The sequence below is a fragment of the Anthonomus grandis genome, chromosome 14 (genome assembly GCF_022605725.1).
Source record: "Anthonomus grandis grandis chromosome 14, icAntGran1.3, whole genome shotgun sequence".
In the NCBI taxonomy this organism is placed as follows: domain Eukaryota; kingdom Metazoa; phylum Arthropoda; class Insecta; order Coleoptera; family Curculionidae; genus Anthonomus; species Anthonomus grandis.
In genome coordinates, this window is record NC_065559.1 from 12,503,091 (window position 1) to 12,524,323 (window position 21,233).

At 35.6% G+C, this 21,233-nt stretch overlaps 1 protein-coding gene across 30 annotated transcripts in view; it reads left to right on the top strand.

Annotated features, from left to right (window-relative positions):
• The window catches only part of LOC126744584 (protein turtle), a 735,337-nt gene that overhangs the window by 481,769 nt on the left and 232,335 nt on the right, over positions 1–21,233 (top strand). For 27 of the 30 annotated variants that reach the window (XR_007663236.1, XR_007663238.1, XR_007663237.1 and 24 more), the window contains one exon: positions 10,902–11,110. Coding sequence is in view for 27 of the 30 variants with exons in the window: in XM_050452059.1 (XP_050308016.1) it covers positions 10,902–11,110 (209 nt within the window). In the remaining 3 variants the exon portion in view is untranslated. Of the gene's footprint in view, positions 1–10,901; positions 11,123–21,233 lie in introns of all 30 variants that reach the window. The other 3 variants (XM_050452074.1, XM_050452075.1, XM_050452077.1) reach the window with 1 other exon arrangement.

The window sequence follows — 21,233 nt, forward strand, 5'->3', positions numbered from 1 at the left end:
TTATTTGCAATATTTTTGATCCCTTGGACTTTGTCCATTAGATGCACGGTTTTCGCACAAAAAATTAAAAACTATGGACATGTTGCTCAGATTTGATTAGACTTTCTTTATTCTAGTAATTATTCGTTTTTTTTAGTTTATTGCAATTTTAATAATAAATAATAAAATTTTTATTACCCAATTTATTTAGTACAAAAGCCAACCCAATTTAATCAAATTGTAATTGAGGATTTAAAACTTTTGCTTCTACAATCTTTAAAATACAAGTTTTTAAGTGATAAAAAAATATTTCATTTTCCTCCAACATCAATACAAGCATCTAATCGACGTCGCATTGATTGGCGAATACGTTCAAAAATTCCTGGTGTCTGCCGAATTATGTCACAAGACGTTATAATGCGATTACGCAATTCCTCCACATTATCAATTGGATTTCTATAAACTGGAATGTGATTAAGGTGTCCCCAAAAAAAAAATCCAGCGGATTTAAGTCGGGAGACCGTGGGGGCCAAGGGTGAATACTTCCCCGACCTATCCAATGATTTGGTAATATCCAACTTTACGTAATATCCAAATACTGCCGAGCCACTAAACTGAAATGGGCTGGAGCTGAATGGGGACTGCTGTCTCAGCTGAATGGGGACATCTTCTAGCATCGCTGGTAATTCATTTTCAAGAAATTCTTGATACACTTGTCCAGTCAACCTTGCTGGTAAAAAAAATGGGCCGATGAGAAAGTTTTCAATAATGCCGACCCATACATTAAGTGAAAACTGGTGCTGTTCACGGTTTTCTGCCACAGCATGTGGGTTCTCATAATGCCATATGTGGTTATTGTGGAAGTTCATAATTGCGTCCCTAGAGAAATTAGCCTCATCGGTGAAAAGTATTTTTCTTATAAACGGTGCATCTTGCCTTATGCGTTCTTGCATCCAATGACACAAAGCCGTTCTTTTCGGAAAATCGCCTGGCAAAAGTGCCTGCACCCGCTGAATATGATACGGGTATAAAAGGTTACCGTCTGAGCAATTTTCCTAGTGCTTGTGGTGGGATCTTCCTCGAATTCATTGAGCACCTATTCTTCAATTTGAGGAGTAATTGTTCCGGGTAAAAACGCAAGTTCAGCGGTGAGTTTTTTAAAGCTGCCGGTTTCACTTAGACGTTGGTGTAAACGCGTAAACATGGAGTGATGAGGAATAACACGATTCGGGTAACGTTCAGCATAAATACGCAAGGCTTCTCATGCGTTTCCGTTAGCCAGTCCATAAATGAAGTGCATATCGCACATTTCATTATTTATGTAATTGTTAGCCATTTTTTTAACAAATTAATCTTGTCAACTGGCAAACAGTGACTATGATTTAAAATTTAAAATATCACAAAATCTTACAAGTATCAACTTTATCGTGGGCAGAGGAAGAATGTGGTAAAAAGATTAAACTCTTAAACAAGAATGTGATTATCGTTGCGGCAGCGTTGTCGGTAGTTACGTTAAAAAAAATTATGTTCACAGGCTACTTCGCGATTTTGGAAGCGTGAAATATTAACAAGTTACTCATTTGTCACTTTTTTTAACATGTTAAACAAAGTGACATATTATGAACTACAATGAAATTTTAAATAAAATTAAAAAAAAAACTTTATAACGATCATAGAAAAAATAAATGTTAGCGATCAGTCAAAGCAGAAATGTTTTTTAATTTTTTGTGCAAAAACCGTGCATCTAACGGACAAAGTCCAAGGGATAAAAAGTGTTGCAAATAAAACGGAGAATTTAAAAATATTTTCTAATACAAGAAAAACCAGTGGCGTACCATTTTTCTTTATAAGAGTATTCAGCGGAAAACCCGCACACACGCCACTGGAGAACATAAAAATGTTAAAAGTATGTTGGTAAATGGCTCTGGATATACAGACCCTGCATACCAATCTTTGGACAAATATCTACAGGAGTATTTAAGTTATCGAAAAAAAATCATTTTTTTGTTAAAACTTTACCACCCTGTAGCTCAAAATCAAATCAAAGGTTTAGGACCTATGTTTATAGGAACTTTTTTGCGAATTTTTGTCCAAAGAACACGTTCCTCAATTTTGTCGCAATATATAAAAAACACACTGTATATTCTTTTTTCTCACAGTGGCATTGGCATTTCAACTTTTGAATTGCTCTGCTTATCACCTTGTTTTAAAAATAGTAGTAGACACGTGGTAGATAATTAGGTGTAGCTTTTAGAATGATGTTTGTGTAATAATAACATTAAGTAAAATAGGGTTGAAGGAGTTTATTTTGTAAGTTATCCTGTAGGTTAATTCATTTTAGGATAACTGAATATCATACCATTCTCATTATCGACTCATGGTAATGATCAATCTCTTCCGAAATTCTATCAATTCATTTATAGACGTTAACACTTTTTCAAATTATTTAGGTATTTCTACTTAGTTTGCGCTTGCTAAGCTTCCTGCACAACTCGGTAGGTAAGAGAAAAGGCTTAAGCTGAGTTATTGTTTTAATAACGGCTGGATTATTTGATCAAAAAAGTGAAAGTACTTTTCAACGTTCAACAAGCAACTTCTTTGATGACTCTAACGAATTAAAAAATATGCAAATCACCTCACTTTGATAAATTCCAATCAAATTGAAAAATTAACTGGCTTCCAAAACCTTTTAAAGCAGACTCGGATATTTTCCTTGCTCTTCCATCGAAGTCAAATCACTTCAAAACCTATCGGAAGCCGCTTAAAGTCAATAATTTTGTTACGTAATATCGATCATCCGGATCCAATGCATCTGAATTCCAAAGCAAACTCGATTTTAACGATAACTGGATGCTTCCGACGCTGCCGACGTCGATGTCGCTACCACCCGGGAAGTGTTTATTTCCGTCTATTGACGCACCGATCAAAATTTACATTTATAAGAACCGTGGAATAAAATGCGACCAGCTTCGATGAGTTTGTTTACTTAATTCAAATGGCGACCTTATGCCATTAGTTTACTTTAATTACCGTCGCGCTGGATTAAGTTTTAAGATCAGCAGTTATTAGTTCTGTTAATAAAGTCGACTCTATTAACTTTATAACAGTCGAATTGCATAGAAAGTAGGTAAAAAAAGACAAGGTAGTTTATGAAGTAGACTTATGTAAATCAATTTTGTATAAGGTGCTTTTATGCACCTAATTAATAATAATAATAATAATAATAAATCAGTCTTTATTTAAGTAAGTATAAAAAATTATTTATTTTATTAAGAAGGGCGAATTTTAGCTGATGATGGTAGTATATCTAGCTCCTAACACTGCAGCTAACAACTCCAAGCTAGAAATTGTTATTATCGTTACAGGGGCGATACGACATTTTGCTGCCACTAGGCGAACCTAGACTTTTTCAGATAAACACTCCTAGAAAAATCAGCTTATTTGGTCTTCAGCTTTATTTGTACTCACCAAAATCCATCTGGAAATCCTGATTTTCAACAAAAAGAAAATATCCTTTAACCAAGCCTTAAATATTGACTCTGTCTCCTGATCCACTGCCGTATCACAAGTCAACTTTTTCTCCCAGATCTGTTGCAACAAGGGGGGACAAGGGCGGCAGGACAAGTAAAACCTATTGGGTCAAAAACCTTTTTAGCCAAGGATAGCATGATGCGTTTAGTTATCGGCTGATCTAAATGCTCTTTTTTCAAACACGTCTCACTAATACATAAAAAAATCTTCGTGAGTATCTCAACTCAAACCATCAAGTGGAGCTTTTATTGGTCCATAATTTTCATTCATTAACGGGCTTCCACCAGAGTGCTCCCATCCGCTTAAGTCAAAATTACCCTCTGCTAGGATTATGCTGGACTCACGAATAAAATTCTCTAGAGCTTCCTTATTTGGCACACTCATTCCGTAGTTATAGATGTAGAAGCTCCTAGAGAGAGAGCAGTAAAAATGTTTTTGTCATAAGAAGAGTTTCCATTATCAGAATTTGCCAAAATCCCGGATAAATGATAGTCCAAAGTCGCTGCTAGTAAGAAGATGCCGCTACTAACTCCAAACACGATTTCCATCCAGATGAGTCCACAAAAATCTAAGAAAATCTCTATCAGAGGGGTGGACGCTGATTTGAAGAAAGGCTTCTCAAATATCTGCAATGACACCGATTCTATTCTGACGAAACCTTATTAGAATATCTGGAATCAGTTTTATTAGACTCGGACCCTTTTCTAAACAATAATTTAATGAAGGGCTATCCTTCTCCTTCGCAGACGCATCAGACACTGGGCAAATTTTTTGTCGAACTCCCTTCTTTTAATACAGGACGGCAGGGTAAATAATGCACACAACCTCTGCTTATCTCCTCCAGGGGAACTTGCTGGATTATGACCTCCTATTCCAACTCCTAAAAAACGGCATCTCACAAACTGTAAAGCCTCATGTTCTCCAACTTTTTTAAAGTGGCATGGCCTTCGATTTATGGCTCATCCATGGACAACCATCTCATAATGATTGTTTGAATTTATCTTTACCGTTTCCAGAAAAAACTGTCTTGCAGCTTCACGCAACTACTCCTTGGACTTGGTCTCGGCAGGATCCTTAATACCTAATACATCAAGCTGCCACAGCTGTGTAACACAAGCATCGTTCAAAAAATATCGTAAATCAGACAAACTAATGATAAACCTTTGTAGTTCTTCTATCCAAGGTCCCTGGAAGACCGGAGGAACCTAAGCACATTTCATAGGGTGGAATAACGCCTCCATGATACAGCTATGTTTCCCGTTACTCAGTTTTATATTCATGTTTCATCAGGGACATGGCACCTTCAAACAAGCAATGTTTAATTTCAGCCTGATGCTTAAAAGTATAGTGCAACAGCTGAGCAGTGGACTTCAAGATAAATTCTGGGAACCTGTATCAATCAACGCTCGGACCCATCTAAACCCAGTGACGCCACTAATTTTCACCCTCAAGGTCTGCATAAACACATGACTCGAAGTTTCATTGGTGCAGGACGATAGAACTGCAGAAGACCCACTCGGCGACACTGAATTTTATTTTCTTCCTTCTTTAACTGGGTTTCTCCCTTCTGGATCAGGGCATATCAAGGCTATATATGATTTACTGCAAAATAAACATGTCAATCGAGCCTTACACCTTTAAGCCTGATGCCCAAGTTTTAAACAACGAAAACAAGCGAGAGTTCAAAATTTTCTTTCTCTTTACTAAGGGATAACTCTGAGCTCTGAATCAATTTGCACTATCTTGAGATTTATCACAAAACACGCATTTTGACACAGAATTAGACTTTGACTCATGATTAACCATGCCGACACCAGTTGGAACGATATGATTTATGGTTAAACGCTTACCGACTACACATATATCACGTAAACTAATACTGGAGAGTCCAAAACCCTCAGTGGCCAAACTGATCCTTTGCTCCCTCTCAACGTCACCCTTCAAAAATAACATTAAGTTATTAAGCCCAATCTCAGATGTGGATGTGAATGCATCATTAGAAATAGCTCTCTCCTCCCCTTGGCTTAACTCTCTTATGTCACTGGACCCTGAAATCTTTTTTATAGAGTTCACAGCAGCCAACGGAGATCTATGCCACACTCTGAGTAGCTCTTCTGGTATGCAGGATTCAATTAGGGGAAAAACCATAGATGCACATCCCTCGGAAGCTACCCCCAATGTCTCAAGAGCACGAAGCTGTGTAAAAATGCCACCATACAATAGGGAAAGGTCAATTTTACCAGTAGAATTAGCATTATTATTAATTAACTTTAAACCCGCACATAAATTTCTATCTGTAAATCTTCCCTACCAAAACGAGCCTTAAGACAATTAATAATCTCGTGGTAATTTTTCCTCATAGTTGGAAAACTTTCAACACATTGCCTAGGCTTACTCTTAGGTATTGTAGCTTGTAATAAATATTCAACTTTATCATTGAGGTCTATACTAAGGTCGTCATGCACTTTACTGAATTGTACCCAAAATGGCAGCCCATCCTTAACATTAACATCAAAAGTTCTAAATTGTATAACAGGAAGTTTAAAATTTTTCTTACCATGATTTCTGCTTGACATGTGTGAACTAGATTCTGCATGTTCACTTTCACCCACGCCTGTTGCCTTGGGTTGGTACTCATTAAAGTGGAGCTCTAACAGCACATACCTTTTCCTGTACTCCTCCCTGGTCTCCAGCTCATTAAGTAAAACTTCTTCAGTGACCTCATCATCCTCGAGTAAAAGAGTGTACAGTTGTTCATCCAGAGCCCTGAGGTTATCGGATTTAGAAGTCAATAAGTCCAGCCTAATTTCTGTGACACTGTTTTTGAGTAGCTGTTTTAATTCATTGCTATTCTTGGTGAACATAGAGCGTAACACTTTTCTATTCTTCGTCCGCTGCTCCATAACGACAGAAGACAAAATAGGACTAAAAATAAACGGTAAACCAGTCCAGTCTAAACCTTGTCCAAAACTCGCGTGACCACGTAATGTTTAACTGGAAGTTCACTTCAAAAAATACTACTTAATCCGTTTACGCAGGTTTCTCGGAAAACTGAGGGATCAACTTTTGCGCGGAAAAACGGCGGAGAATGACTGTATCGGTACTTACAATTTCAACTCAAATGGCCACTTCTGTAGTCTTGTCAAGGTCGCCACTATGTTAGATCGCGCCCCAGAAAGCTACCCGCTAAAGGTTCACGTCGATTCGCAAAAGAAGAATTTGCATTTAGGGAAAAATAAAACACTTATTTCTCCCAAATATAAAACACCATATAATGAGTTGAAATATACTCACCATATGATGACACAAACTTCGTGAAATACACACCGTACTAAAATTATAATGAAAAGCAAGAATAAGTTCAATCCACCCTTCTTTAATAGACAAAATATTACTACTAACAAAATGTAACGTGTAAAAACTGGGTTAATGGATCGAGTACAGACAATTACTACAAAAAATCGATAACCCTCTCGTTTTTTTACAACTGATGGACAGCCGTCAATATTTCGGGCGACGTTGCTAATTTAACATATCCTTACGAAATTCCTGACATTTGTGTATTATTAACGAAGGCGGGTAGTTTGGCATTGACAGAACATGTGACAATTCTTTAATTGTCACCTGCTTTGAACTTTGAAGTGTATATGAAAAAAAGTAGAGGGCCCATCACAAAACCTTAAGGCACTTCTCAAATGACTAGTGTATCAGGGAAATATATTATTTTTAAATTGTACCCTTTAAAAACGACAGTAGATATATGACAAGAGTTTGACAGCTTTATTTTATAATATTTTAATTTAGCTATTAATGCATTTTGACTAATGGTGTCAAATGCCTTAGAAAAAATTCTAGCATACAAGAACCTAGTAGGGTCGTAATACTCCTAGCAATATTGGCAGACATATGTTAATTTTATTATGATACTGGGTTAAATCTGAATCCAGGCTAATGTAGAGGTAGGATATTGCTTAAGTTAGCAAAGCGTTGTTTATATAATAACGCAAAAAGTGATTGACATAATATTTTCTCAAAAAAATTGAATATTTGGGTGTAGGAAGTTTATGGGTCAAAGAGTACTTTAGAATTATTGTTTTTGCTAAGGAAGTAATAGTGCTAATCGTTCATTGACTTTCAAAATAATAGTCTTCTATACAGTAATTTATGTACTGCAGCACTAATCGATATATGACATCGTTACCAGTAACTGTTTTTAAAACAGTCTTTACATCCAACATATTAGGCTAAAATACTTTAGTAATCATTTTCAGATAATAATTTTATTTAATTTCATAAATTAAATTAAATAATCCTTTAAAAATTTCGCGGATTCAGGTAGAAAATAATAAATAATATAGAACTTTCGTATAAAAAAATTTCCTATAGGCCCTCCCTACGAAGATACGACCCCTTAAAGGCGCCACTGTAAATCGATTTTTTTTAATAACTTTTGAAGTACTTGGTATATATTAATAAAAAATTAGCGTGATTAGCACTACTAAGGCCCTCTTAAAACGGAGTCCTTAAAACACATTTACCTTATTTATTTTACCAGGGGCGCACTAGGTTGTACATTATAATGCTTACATTTTTAACACTCTGTATGATAAAGACTCTGAAATAGTATATATAGAAAGCTTGAACCTTAAACTAAAGAAAAGGCACTCTTCTTTACTCTCGATAAAATAAACCGTTTTGGAGAAAAAAAATTATTAAGGAATCACTATTTTAATTTAATTAAGAAAAACCATGATATGTTTTTTTTTCAGTATGAGACAGTTATTCAAACAACAGAGAAGTTCCATTTTAAGTTGTTTAATCTGAAAAAGGACATGTTTTAAAATATGCAGTGTGGTTCTTAGAAAAGCACCTTAACGAAATTCTTTAAAAAAATGTAAGCCTATATTTTTGTTGAAACGAAAAAACAGCCTGAAAAAAGAATGTAATAAATAAAGAAGCTATTAATTCGAAATAATTAATTAAAAACTTCATAAGTAGGTTCAACTTAGGCTCCGTGACGTTTAATACATGCGCGGGTACCACGTATCATGGCTTGCTGTACTCGCCACAATAACTCTGGATTATTTCTTATCACATCACAATGAATTCTGATTCCCTGTAAAAGTTCTTCTTTGACAGGAGTTGAATACACCAGGTTTTCACCCCACAGGTAAAAATCCAATGGCGTTAGATCGGGAGACCGAGAAGGCGAGGCAATGTATCCTCCTCTATCATGTTGCGGCACTTCATGCAACTATTGCTAAAGACCCTATCAACATTAAATCGTGGTGCGATTCTCTGCTTAAACATCTCAAAAACTAAAGTCAAAAACATCAAAAACAGTGTATTATGCCCTTTTTGAGTCCCATCTTCGGTACGCCCTTCCATTCTGGGGCACATACTGTGCGACTTAGTTTGAGCGCACTTTTAAACTACAAAAGAGAGCGGTTCTTCACTATTTACTAGGACTTGATAGTCGAGCTCACTGCCAAGAAAAGTTTAAAAGATTTAAAATATTCACTCTTCCATCTTTATTCATTCTTGAATCTATTTGCTTGGTTCGCAAGCATATATCAGAAATTCCTAATAGAACATCTCACAATTATCCACTTCGAAACGCAGAGCATGATCTTTATGTGCCAATCCCAAGCTCAGAATTAATAAAAAGCTCTATTTTTTACGGAGCTAAAAAAATGCACAATCATCTGCCTTTGGAAACTAAATCATTGGCATCTTTTCCTCGATTTCGCAATGCTTTGAAATCATATTTACTGGAGAGAGCTTTATATGCAGTAGATGATTTTTTCTTTAATATCAATTTTTGAGTATCATGCACGCACTGGCTACTTATTAAATTTTTTATGATGTAGAATAGCAATATTTTGTATTGCTAAATTTTTATAAAATTTTTTATGACTTTTTAAACATTGTATTAATGTTTTTGACTATTTTTGTTACTTTTTTTATTTTACTTTCTTGTTACTATTTTTATTTACTTTCCTATTTTCTTACTTTTTACATTTAGTATAAGAAATTTGACCAGGTACATTTATGTCTTTTGTACCCAGTTTTGTATATATTTATTTAGTACTTTTGTATATATGTATTTTGATTTATATATTTGTGTGTTTTGCTTTTTATGTATAGCTTTATCTACAAATTTTTTTAAATTTTTTTGACAATAAAGCATATTTGATTGATCGATTGATTGATATCCAACGGTTTAAAAAAACGTTATTCAGGTGGATCGCAAGTGGCAAATGCTCTATTAAGTCCAGAAGAATGTTCTGAAGGAACCCCAAGTAAAGTTTTATTCCATTCACTCCATTCAATCGTGGCGGTAATACGAATGGCCCAAATAAAAAATTGCCAATGATTCCTGCGCAAGTATTAATTGATTGGAAGTGGTATTGATAATGAGGAACAATAGCGGCATGAGGATTTTTATCAACCCATACATGCGAGTTATGTAAATTCATAATACCATTTTTGGTAAACCCTACTTTATCGGTAAAAAGAATAATGCTAATGAAGTTTGTAGTAGTTTGCTGGTGATCTAACAACTAGTTTGTGAACTGTATTTTACAAGGAAAATCTTCAGGAGTTAGCTGATGCACTATTTGTACATGCTATGGGTATAATAGCTGTTCTTGAAGTCATTTATTTAATATTGTTTTTGGTGTGTTAAATTGAGCGGCAAATTTTCGAGTGCTCGTTGAAGGAGCATCAACTACAACATTCAAAATATTTTTCTTCAATTATTCGGTACGTACTGTTCTTTTCTGATTAACATCAGTACTTTTTTAACCAAAACTTCCTAAGATACAATAAAGAAAGTCAATAATATCACCTTAATAAGTGGAATCACCTGTCAGTTTCCCTTAGACGTTGGTCAATTCGTTAAAATGTCTTTTTATTTGAAATAGTGCGATTAGGAAATATTTCTTCATACAACGTTTTTGCTTCCAATGCATTGCAAGACGCAAGACCATAATAAGATGCGTATCTGCATACTCAATAAACGCGAAATGCATATTGAATATAATTCAAATTATATTCAGCAAAAATCAATAAACTGTTATCGAAATAAAGTATCAATGTATTAACAAAGTGAAAAATGGCAAGTCTTGAAAGTATGAAAGATAGGTATTTGTTTATTGTGTACCATAAAAACGTAAGCCAAATGTGTAAGCCCAACTAAATCAATTTAAGTTTTGGTTTAAGTATCTTGTCTGAAAAATAAATCTACAAAATGTAATACCAATTTTATTTCCGTTCAAGTCGTATTCATTCAATGTAGATGTTGAAATTGGTTAAAAGATGTTATATCTTTCTTGTATATTGTGTTAACTTTCAAAAACATATTTTCTAATTCAATGTTTTTATTCCAGTATCAACCGATTCATCGGCAAACGTCAACTCTGCAAACAATGACGGCAGTTCGAGCGACGGAAATAGCGGCGGCAGCAGCGGAGGCGGCGGCGGTTACCAGGATGCGGTGCATATCACCGCCATCTTGGGCGAGTCCGTCGTTTTCAACTGTCAGGTTGAATTTCCCGAGGGACATCCGGTCCCGTACGTGTTACAGTGGGAGAAGAAGGTAGGCGATACGGTACGATCATACTTCCATCTTTCTCTACTTACTTTCTGCTCTCTTCTCTACACCGCGAGTTATGTGGTGGGTATTATATATACGCCCGGCCAACGAAGGTCTTGGTTATGAAAACCAGTGTATTAACTTGCAATAACAAATCTAAGTCACAAGTAAAAAAGAACTGTCGTGTTTCTCCTACTGTTCCTCTATTAGCTACAGTCCGACCCAAATGAAGTGGTCGACACGTGAACGACTTCTCATCCAGGTGGCAAGTACAAGTGAGGAATCGGAGAATCAATGAAACATAACTTAGTACTTTGCCTATGATATTCTGTTGCATGTTGATACATGAGTATTTCGGCACCCAAGAATGAAATTTGTCGGGCGTGTATACAGTGTGTAAGGTTTGATATAATTAGTCTTGCGGTTAACGGAGTGGCGAATAAACGTGATGCAATGCTAGAGACGCCAATTTCAATAGCTACACTGTTCTAATGTTACATAAAAAAAAGGAAAGGTATGGTTCCCGGTAAGAAAATTGCTATACGTACTACAAAAAACTTGATATCATATTTTTGAAAATTGTATGGTATAGACGCTGAAATTTCTTTATTCTTTGTATCGGGAGTCCAATTTATAATGTTCCTCAGCTATATCTCAGCACCTAATAATGGTAATATTTTGAAAAAAAAATTAATATAAAGGTGGCATAAAAAAATGTTGGAAATTATTTTGAAATATATTAGTCAGCCGCTAGAGGGCGCAGCTACTTCAAAAAGTAAAATTCTTTTTTCGCTAAAAAAACTTCCAACAACGTGAGTTTGAAATACTATGGTAATAATTTGTAAAGATATCTCTAGAAAAAAGTCTCGACAGAAATTTCTGTCAGATGTTAAATAAAGTGGTGAAGGAGCTTTTAGCTTAGAGCTTTTTAGGATATTACGACAAATATTTTTTGTGCACTAAGCATATGTCCGCAAATGAGCCGTTTGGGTTCTGAAGCAAAAAAACTGTTTTTGGTACTAATATTTTCTGTTTGACAAAATGCTGTTGAACAAAGATCCTTAAAATTTAGCCCTAGCTTGACTAGGAAATTCATAAAAAAAAAATAATGAAAATTATTTACTGCCTTCCTAGATGCTCAAATTAGCGTTCATCATTCTCGATGCAATTTTGGGTCCTTTGTCTAGTTAATTCCACAATCGCTTCTATTTCGGCATCTGCCAAACGACCGATCCCTTATTTGTGGCATAATATTGTTCTTAGTATTAGGAACTGAGGAAAATACAATTCCTTTAATTCTACCCCACAAATCAGGTGATCTACAATTTTATACTGCATTGGCATCTAATAATTTGCATTTTCTAAGAGATAAAATTACATTCCTGTCCAAAAAAAGGGCTGTCTTTTCTAATCCACCAATTAGGGTATCGTTGATCAAGAAACCTGCGTACCTGTATGGCAAAATGAGCCGTCTGAGAGCAACCTTACCCAACGAGGGTTGCTCCCAGACCAATAGTGCATATTATGCCTATTAACTCCTCCGCCACTATTAAAGGTGGCTTCATATGTCTATAAAATCCGGTTAATAAAAATATCATCTTCGGCCAACCTGTCATCCTATGAGAATAATCTGATCTTCTGTCATAATCATGTCGGTTTAAAGCTTGCTACTCCCTACATTGTAAGGAAATCTATAAAAATTAAACAAAACTACCTAAATTAAGTAACTTGGAATCCACTTACATTTTATAGGTAACTAATTTTTGATAGATCGTTCAATGCCTGTGTTGCTGCAGGATTCTGTGAACTACTAAGAGCGATATGTCTAAATCTTGTGATTGTCCTTACGCTAACTTGAGGATCAAACTCCATAAAAGCCAAAATATTAATAATGTTGTCCTCTATTATTTTTGAACCTTGCATATGGGAAGTTGTACGAACTACACTTACTGTTCTGCGAAAACGACATGCGAAACGAATAAATATATCTTTACCAAGACGCCGCCTTAGAGGATAACGCTGTGAATAAACTCAGGCAGCTGTGGTAGCATGTTCAAAGCACTAATAAAAAATTTGTATCGCCACACGAAATTTAATAAAAATTAGTTGTCACATTGCTTGTTCACAACATTGTCAGTACAAAGTGAGTACTCTTTTTTTTGTGAGTACTCTTTTTTTTAAACAAAAGCCAAGGAACTTCTAAACTAAATATTAAAATCAAATATTTTCTTACACTGGTTATGTTAATTTTTTAGTTAGTTTAACTTTTGGATCATTCATAAAAAATATATATATAATCGTCTTTTATTCAAAAAAAAACAACAGATTGACAAATATTACAAATGAAAAAAAAAAGGCGAGGCCCAAAGCTATTCAAACATAACCCTAATAAATAATAAATAAATTTCGGTAATCATACATAATAATAATAAGAAAAATAATATAAAGATGAAATATTATAAAGAAATAATTGTTCCCACCAAAAAAATACATATACCCTTCTTTATACCCAACACGGGGGAGATATAAAACAGATATAAATACACCAAAACAATACTGTGCCCAAGCAAATTCCCTTGTATGCTATCGTATACAACCAACATGCTACCTCTGGAGCACACGGTACTAGTGAGTTGAAAAATAGGAGCTTAACTATTCTCTAAACAAATACACCCTAAATCCTGACTTAAACTTAGTTAAATTATGAAGTAGTAAATCATTGTTTGGCAAGGAGTTACATGTTTTAATCGCATTATAAGTAAAAGACTTCTTTTATATTCTTTTATTATGTCGAGGAATAATATATTTAAATTTGTTTCTGGTATTTATATCATGGACGCTTAAATTGATTTTAAATTTATTTTTTAGAGATTTAAATGTGAATTTTAAATTAGTAATTAAACCATGAAACACCCAAATGTTGAGTTCTATGATTTGACATATTTAACCAGTTTAAATCATTAATTTTATGTGATACGTGATCTGATTTTCTTAAAATAAAAATTTGACGAATACATGTATTCTGCACCTTTTGAATACGATATTGTTTCGCTTGACGAAGACAAGGGTCATAAATAAAATCAGCATAGTTAAAATGGGAAAGTACAAGAGTTTCCCATAACATTGCCATTAACTTGGTACTTAAAAGGTTTCTATTGGAATATAGTTTAAGCGATATATATGACCTTTGTAGAAGTTGCTTAACATGATCGGAAAAAGTAAGCTGACAATCAAACATAACACCCAGATTACGAGCAGAATTACAAAATGTTAATATTATGATTAATAGTTTCGTTACAGGTAACAAAGTCTCTTGAAGAGAAGTGATAGTACGTCTGGGTATCGTCAGCAAAAGCTTGTATCTTTCCGACATAAAGAGAGTTTATAATTTCAGACGTGTAAATAATAAAGAAAAGGGGACCAATGATAGAGGCCTGAGGTACTCCTGATAGTATGGCACTAGACTCCGACTACTTACCATTAACAAACCTTTTGTGACCTGTTAATTAAATTACTATATATTTATAATAAAAGTTAAAAATAGTGAGTATTCGAAAATGATTTTACGCAGTTTCTTAAGTATTTTAATTAAAGCTATCAAATCATAAGAAGAGAAGTTTCTGTTTGTCTTTTTCCTCTGAATTTTTCGGAAGAAAATTTGTGTCTAAAGGCTTCATTAAGTTTTCATATTCCTATGTTTTTTGCAACTTCTTTAGTGCATAATGTGTAATATCAATTGTTGTTTAATTGTGTTAATATCAATTGTATTATCAATAGTAGCGTTCTTGGATGATTTTGATAGCATAGAGGTGGTGCTATGCTTGTGGAATATTGTTTAATAAGTTTTATCAGCTATTTTATTTGTATGTACCTATATACATACCGGGTGGTGCGTCGCCGAGCGGAACATAGGAAATCCCATGTAAATTTTAAGGAGGTCAATTATAGCTTCCCTTACTTTATATTCTTATTATTTTATTATTCATTGATGTTTACTGTAGCTTTTTTAAATTGTTAATAGTTAATAAAATACTCATCTGAATAACCAGTTGTGACTCTTACCTATTAATCTGTTGATTAGTTTGTCCCGAATAAATCTCATGATTGCTGAAATTGCTTTAACATTCTTGCCTTTCAAATATAAATATTTTATTGACCTATGCATTCTCTCGAAGTGCATATTGGTATTAAGGCCAATATGTAAACGAAAGCAGTATGCCCAATATTCAAAATTATTTTTTTTTTTTATGGTAAACACAAGCACAAGAGGAAAGTCCTATGTCACTCTTGGAGTGGTGCTAGCGCGAAAATATTTGTGGGCATTTATCTTGAATCGCTGTAGGTTGTATGCGTCGGGAAATATGTGAGGTGGAAGCCCGTTCCACAAAGAAGATGTTCTCCAGATAAATGAGTCCCGATACAGCGACGTCCTTGGGGTAGGCAGGTGGACTCGATGTTGATGAGCCGCAACTGCTAGACGCGTCCTTCTTGCCGGAACAGCCCTGGGTGGAATCAGGCCTGCCAGCTCAGAGGAGTACTTACCGTGATAATAACGGTAGAATAAACAGAGATCAGCCACCTTTCTCCTGTGCTCCAGACTATCCAGACTCTTTGTCAGTTCTGGTTTGTCGATAAGACGAATAGCTCTCTTCTGTATAGAATCCAGCAGGTTTAAACTATACTTGGGTGCAGAGCTCCAGACATGCGAGCAATACTCGATGGAAGGGCGTATTTGAGCCTTATAAAGAGTCAGCAGCTGTTCTGGTGTAGACAGTTTTTTCGTTTTGAAAAGCACTCCGAGTTTTTTGGAAGTTTTGGAAGCTGCCCTGGCGACCTCGGCAACGTAGTCATGCCAGGACACACTGTTGGTAACCTCGACTCCTAGAAGATGTAAAGATGATTTCATTGGCAATGTTTTCCCTGCCATAACCAGCTCCGGGCCACCAAGGTTAGTCTTTATCGTAAATACTGCAGCCTGCGTTTTTTTAGCATTAAAATTGACCAGATTGTTACTGCCCCACTCCAAGATTGCTCTAATATCGTTGTTGGTTGAAGCTACTTGTTGCTGCCTAAGATTCTGAGAACTTGCGGCTGTCGTTGGTTTGGCTGACTTAAATGTGGAAATAAGTGTGCTATCGTCCGCAAAGCTGTAGATTGGATTGACAGTGGTTCCTAGCAAATCGTTGATATATATCAAGAAAAGGGTGGGGGATAGAATGCATCCTTGAGGGACTCCAGCGTTAATGTTAAATTTGTCGGAGAGGTATCCATCGACGGCTACTTGGATTGTTCGTTGTTCAAGAAAACTGTTGATCCAATTCAATAATGAAGAGGAGAGCTTGGTTAGTAGTCCCTCATGTCACACTCTGTCAAATGCCTTGGAAATGTCAAGAGCGACTGAGCGGGACTCGCCGTGCTTCTCCATGGCCTCCGTCCACAAGTGTGTGACGTAAGCCAGAAGATCGCCGATGGATCTGAGCTTTCGGAAGCCGTATTGATGATCGCTGATTAGTCCAGATGATTCCAGATATCTTAATAGTTGTTGGTTGACTGCTTTCTCCATAATCTTCGATATTATTGGAACTAGTGCAATCGGGCGGTAATTGGAGGGCATCGTCTTCTTACCCTTTTTGGGTACAGCTTGCACTCGAGCAGTTTTCCAGCTTGTTGGATAAAAGCCCTGCTTATACGATGCCGTGAACAGTCTACATAAGGGAGGAGTCAATTCGTCTGCACAACGTTTTAGTATTAGGGCTGAAATTCCATCGGGTCCAGAAACTTTGTTGGTATCTACGCTTTTAAGAATTTTATTTATAATTCATTGGGGAAACGAAATTTCTCCCATCGATGAATTCACCCTTGGCAAATATGGCGGTGTTTTGCCTTGCGAGTGCAGAGTAGAATTGGACGCGAAGAGTTTACCCAGTAAGTTGGCTTTTTCCCTTGCTGTTACCGCGATAGAACCATCATCTGCTGTTTGGGGTGGCAAGGCCGACTTAGCAAAACCTTGACTAACGGCTTTCGATACCGACCAGAAAGGTCTTGTTCCATTTGGGCAGTTAAGTAGTTTGTTTTTGATCCTGTTGTTGTGACTCTCTTTGCATTCATCAATAATTCACTTGCAGCTATTTCTGGAGGCTAAAAAGTGCCTGCGATTTTCGATGAAAGGATGTTGACGCCATTTGCGATATGCTGCATTTTTAGTGTTTACTGCCTTTTTGCAATTCAGGTTGAACCATTGCTTGTTGTTTGATCTGCATTTAGTAGAAAAAGGGATATAAGCTTCCATTCCTGCCAAGATCGTCTCTGTAATTTGGTTTGCACATTCTGAGATGTTATTGGTTCTAAAACAGACTTCTTTCCAAGGAAATGAGCGATAAAATTCCCGAAGATGGTTCCACTCTGCTGATTTATAGTGCCATACCTTCCGCGGCATCAGAGGATCCTGCATTTTAACCTCCAACTGGCAAGAGACTGTTATCAATTTGTGGTCCGATGTTCCTAGGGGGGCATGTACTGATACAGTGTACGAGTCAGGGTCTGAAGCCAAGACCAGATCTAGGAGACTCGCGAACTCGCCGTCTCGATCGGGGATTCTGATAGGTTTCTCCACAAGCTGCGTAAGCCTGCATATGGTGGCAAATAGATCAGCTTCTCATCCTTCATCGTCGTTCTTATTGCAGAAGCGCAGCCAGTTGATATTGTGAACGTTAAAATCACCCATGTAGATGATTTCTGCGCTTGGGTAGTCAATTTGCAGATGCTTAATGCAATCAACCAGGTTCAAAAAGAGCCGTCTATATTGGGTGTCGCTTGGTGGTCTGTAGATACAGCAGATAAATTTCGTGGCACCACTGGCTATTATTTTGAACCACATGACGTCGAAGTCCGCAGGTTCAAGCATTTCCTTCCGCTGGCAACTCAAATCGTTCTTGACAAATACTGCCAATCCAAAGCTTAGTCGAAATCGGGTGTGTAGATCGTATCCAGGATAAATGAAGTGAACATTTGTTGTTGAAGGTTTCACCTTTGTTTCTGCTAATGCCAGAATGTGAAGCTTATTTGATTGCAGGTGTTGGTGTACTGCATTAATATTAGTGTTTAGACCTCTGATGTTGCAGAAATTGATTTTTAGGCTTTTTGATCCGCCTGAATGGGAGGCGAGTTTACCTCCGGAAAGTTTTGGTCGTGAGGGGGCCATCATGCATTTATTTTTCTTCTCCATTTCCCCTTTGGAAACCGGACACATCGACATGGCGGCGAAACGTGAGTTCCATGGAACCACTTCACGCCGCCTAAGTCCTATGTGGTGGTATTGAACCGGGCGATGCAAGTGGACAACATCTACCACCAAAGAGGTTGCTCTTTTAGTCGCCTTTTATGACAGGCAGAGCGTACCGGAGGGCTATTCTACCCCGGCCCTCCCCGGGGAGACACATACATAGGAATCCTTGAAATACTTAATAAAATCTGTATATTCTAGTTCTTTCAAATTAAAAAATTCCTCCAGCATTTTATGAAATCCATTAAAATCTCGCCCTGTCAACAATGTTCTAAGATGTTTATAAATTATCACCTGAAATACAGAAACAAATCATAGTGGTTAAATATTTTTAAATGACTAAAAAATACAAACCATATTAGGCCATCAAAATAAATACCTACCTGAGAATCTCGAGTTTTAATTTTAGTTAGTTCTCCACGCCCAACCCACATGCCATGTGCAATAAAGTCTGAAAAGAAAAATATTTTTCTAACATATTTACAAAAGAAGATACCTATTATACATAAGTCAATAAAAAATGTCATATTTTATGGAAAAAAAATTACACTACACCAAGCATTAAAAAAAGTGTCTGCTAAGTCTGAAATAAAGACTTTTGGGCCAATTATCTCTTCTAGCTTGGACCTTATGCATTTAAAAAAGAGAGTTAACACTTGTGTGTCTGATCTATTGGAGAATAAAAAACCACACGGACACCCCTCTCTTAGCTCATCAGGAACAAGTTATGTGTTCAACTTGAAGTAATAGCAGTTCAGGCGATGGGTTCCGTCCAGACAGATACAATCATTTCCAAATTTTCTTAGAATTTTGAGTTATGCAGGTGTCATGATAATTAAAATAAAATCTTCGGGTTTTAGTTCAAGGGATTCTTCCAAACAAACACATTAGGGCTTATAAAATAGAACACTGTCACCTTTACCTTGCACCTGCTTGACCCATGCATCGACACTCACTGCATCTTCTTTATGCCTAATTGCTTTTTACTGCAAATTATATGACATTTTAATGTTATACAGATCTTGTCGAGTTTGCAAGTAAATTCTTTGCAAGGCAAAGTCACAAGCATCTCTTACATTATTTATAATGTCATCAAAGGGAATCTTCAATGCTATTTGTCGAGCTAAATCCTCTCTTACAACAGATGAAAGAGACAAACATTTTAGTTCATTCTGGTGTCTTATATGTGTTATAAAATATGTAACATTACAACTACCATCATTATGCAATTGTTTATATAGATATTCATGCAGGACAAAAACCATTAATTTTAACCCTTCCTTAAATTTTTAGGTTTCTATAGGCTTTTTCCAAAGCTACATGATATCCTGATCGATGATAGTCATAATTTGTGGTCTTATGTTTTTTGTATCTGTGTTCCCTCCTTAGCAATAAATTTAGAGAGTGTATCAGCCTCAACTTTGCTCTTCCATGTATCAAGCTCTGTGTCAGAAAATTGAGCTTTTCTTGTAAGAATTTAACACTAGGTACCACTTCAAAATGTTTTATCAATTCATCCCGGAATTCAGCAGAAAACTCACACATGGGGCATGCTTTTTTGTATTTTGCAACAATAGATGTAATATCACCATGAACCTTTCTCCTGTGCAAATTACAAAGTTTTTTTAAATTAAAGTTTTTTCCACAGTGGCAATTAATACGGTAAATTTCAGGGTTTTTGTACACTTTTTGCTCGACTTTTTGGCGGTCACGGGCGTCCCATCCCCAACTTCTTCCATAATGTAAAACATATAGATCCACCTATAATGTATGTATATAAAAAGAACTCATATTAAAAGTCCAAAATTTTAAAAACACAGATAAAAAATAAAAACACTTCTAAAAGTCAGCACTTCCGTCTGTCCCAAGCAGGTTAGTTTTTTACAAAACAAAATCTCTAAGGCCAAAAGGTACTCAAACCAAACAGAAATTTAACATGATAAAATGGATAACGGAACACGATCAGCCGCTCTTTCTCTGAAGAATCGGCAACGTGGCGCTCCTTGCCAGCTGAATTATATTTTGTGACTGTGATTGCTTAAGGTCTTGTCCAACCCAGATGTGTTCGAGGCGTAGTTTTTTCACGTCATAGTCAGCTTTTTTAGGAATCGGTCCTCTAGGGCAAAGAGAGGCCTATAAGCATATTTATTATTTGTTTTGTGCTACACGTGTTTATGAGACTTTATGAAATTTAAGGTATTTAAATTTTCTGAAAGATAAAAAGTAGTACGACAATGGAGCGGCCATATTTACCTCATGTCTCACCTATATACCTAAGCTTCAGATGACTTTATATCTAGATTTACAACCAATGGATAAAAACACGTATTTATACTACAAAATACTTCGTTAGTTATACGTAAAAGTAAAAAAAAGTTTTAAAAGTTAAAAAGTTTTAGAATTTTATTTCCACTGGTTTTTGAGTCATGGGCCTTTTGTAAAATTTTTGCAAAAGAAATTAAGCGCTCTTGAATTTTTTTTTCAAAACTATGTAAATTTTTTAAAAAACGCTGAATCAGATATCTGTTTCAGAAAAATGTGTAAAAATTTTCAGAATTTTGTTGCCACAGGTTTTTGAGTTATAGGCATTTTGGAAATTTAAAAAAAAAATTTTAAAAAAAATCGATAAAAATTATTTTTCTATAAAAACTTATATTTTTACTGATTCTTAATACATGGATATTTTGTGAAATTTAAAAAAAAAATTGACGTTTTAAAAATAATTTCTTTTTTCAAAATCTTGTCAAGTTTTTGAAAAACGCTGAATTGACAATGAAATTATATATTTTTTTTTAATTTAATGATTCAAGTAAGATTATATGGTATGAAATATTATTGGGTTTA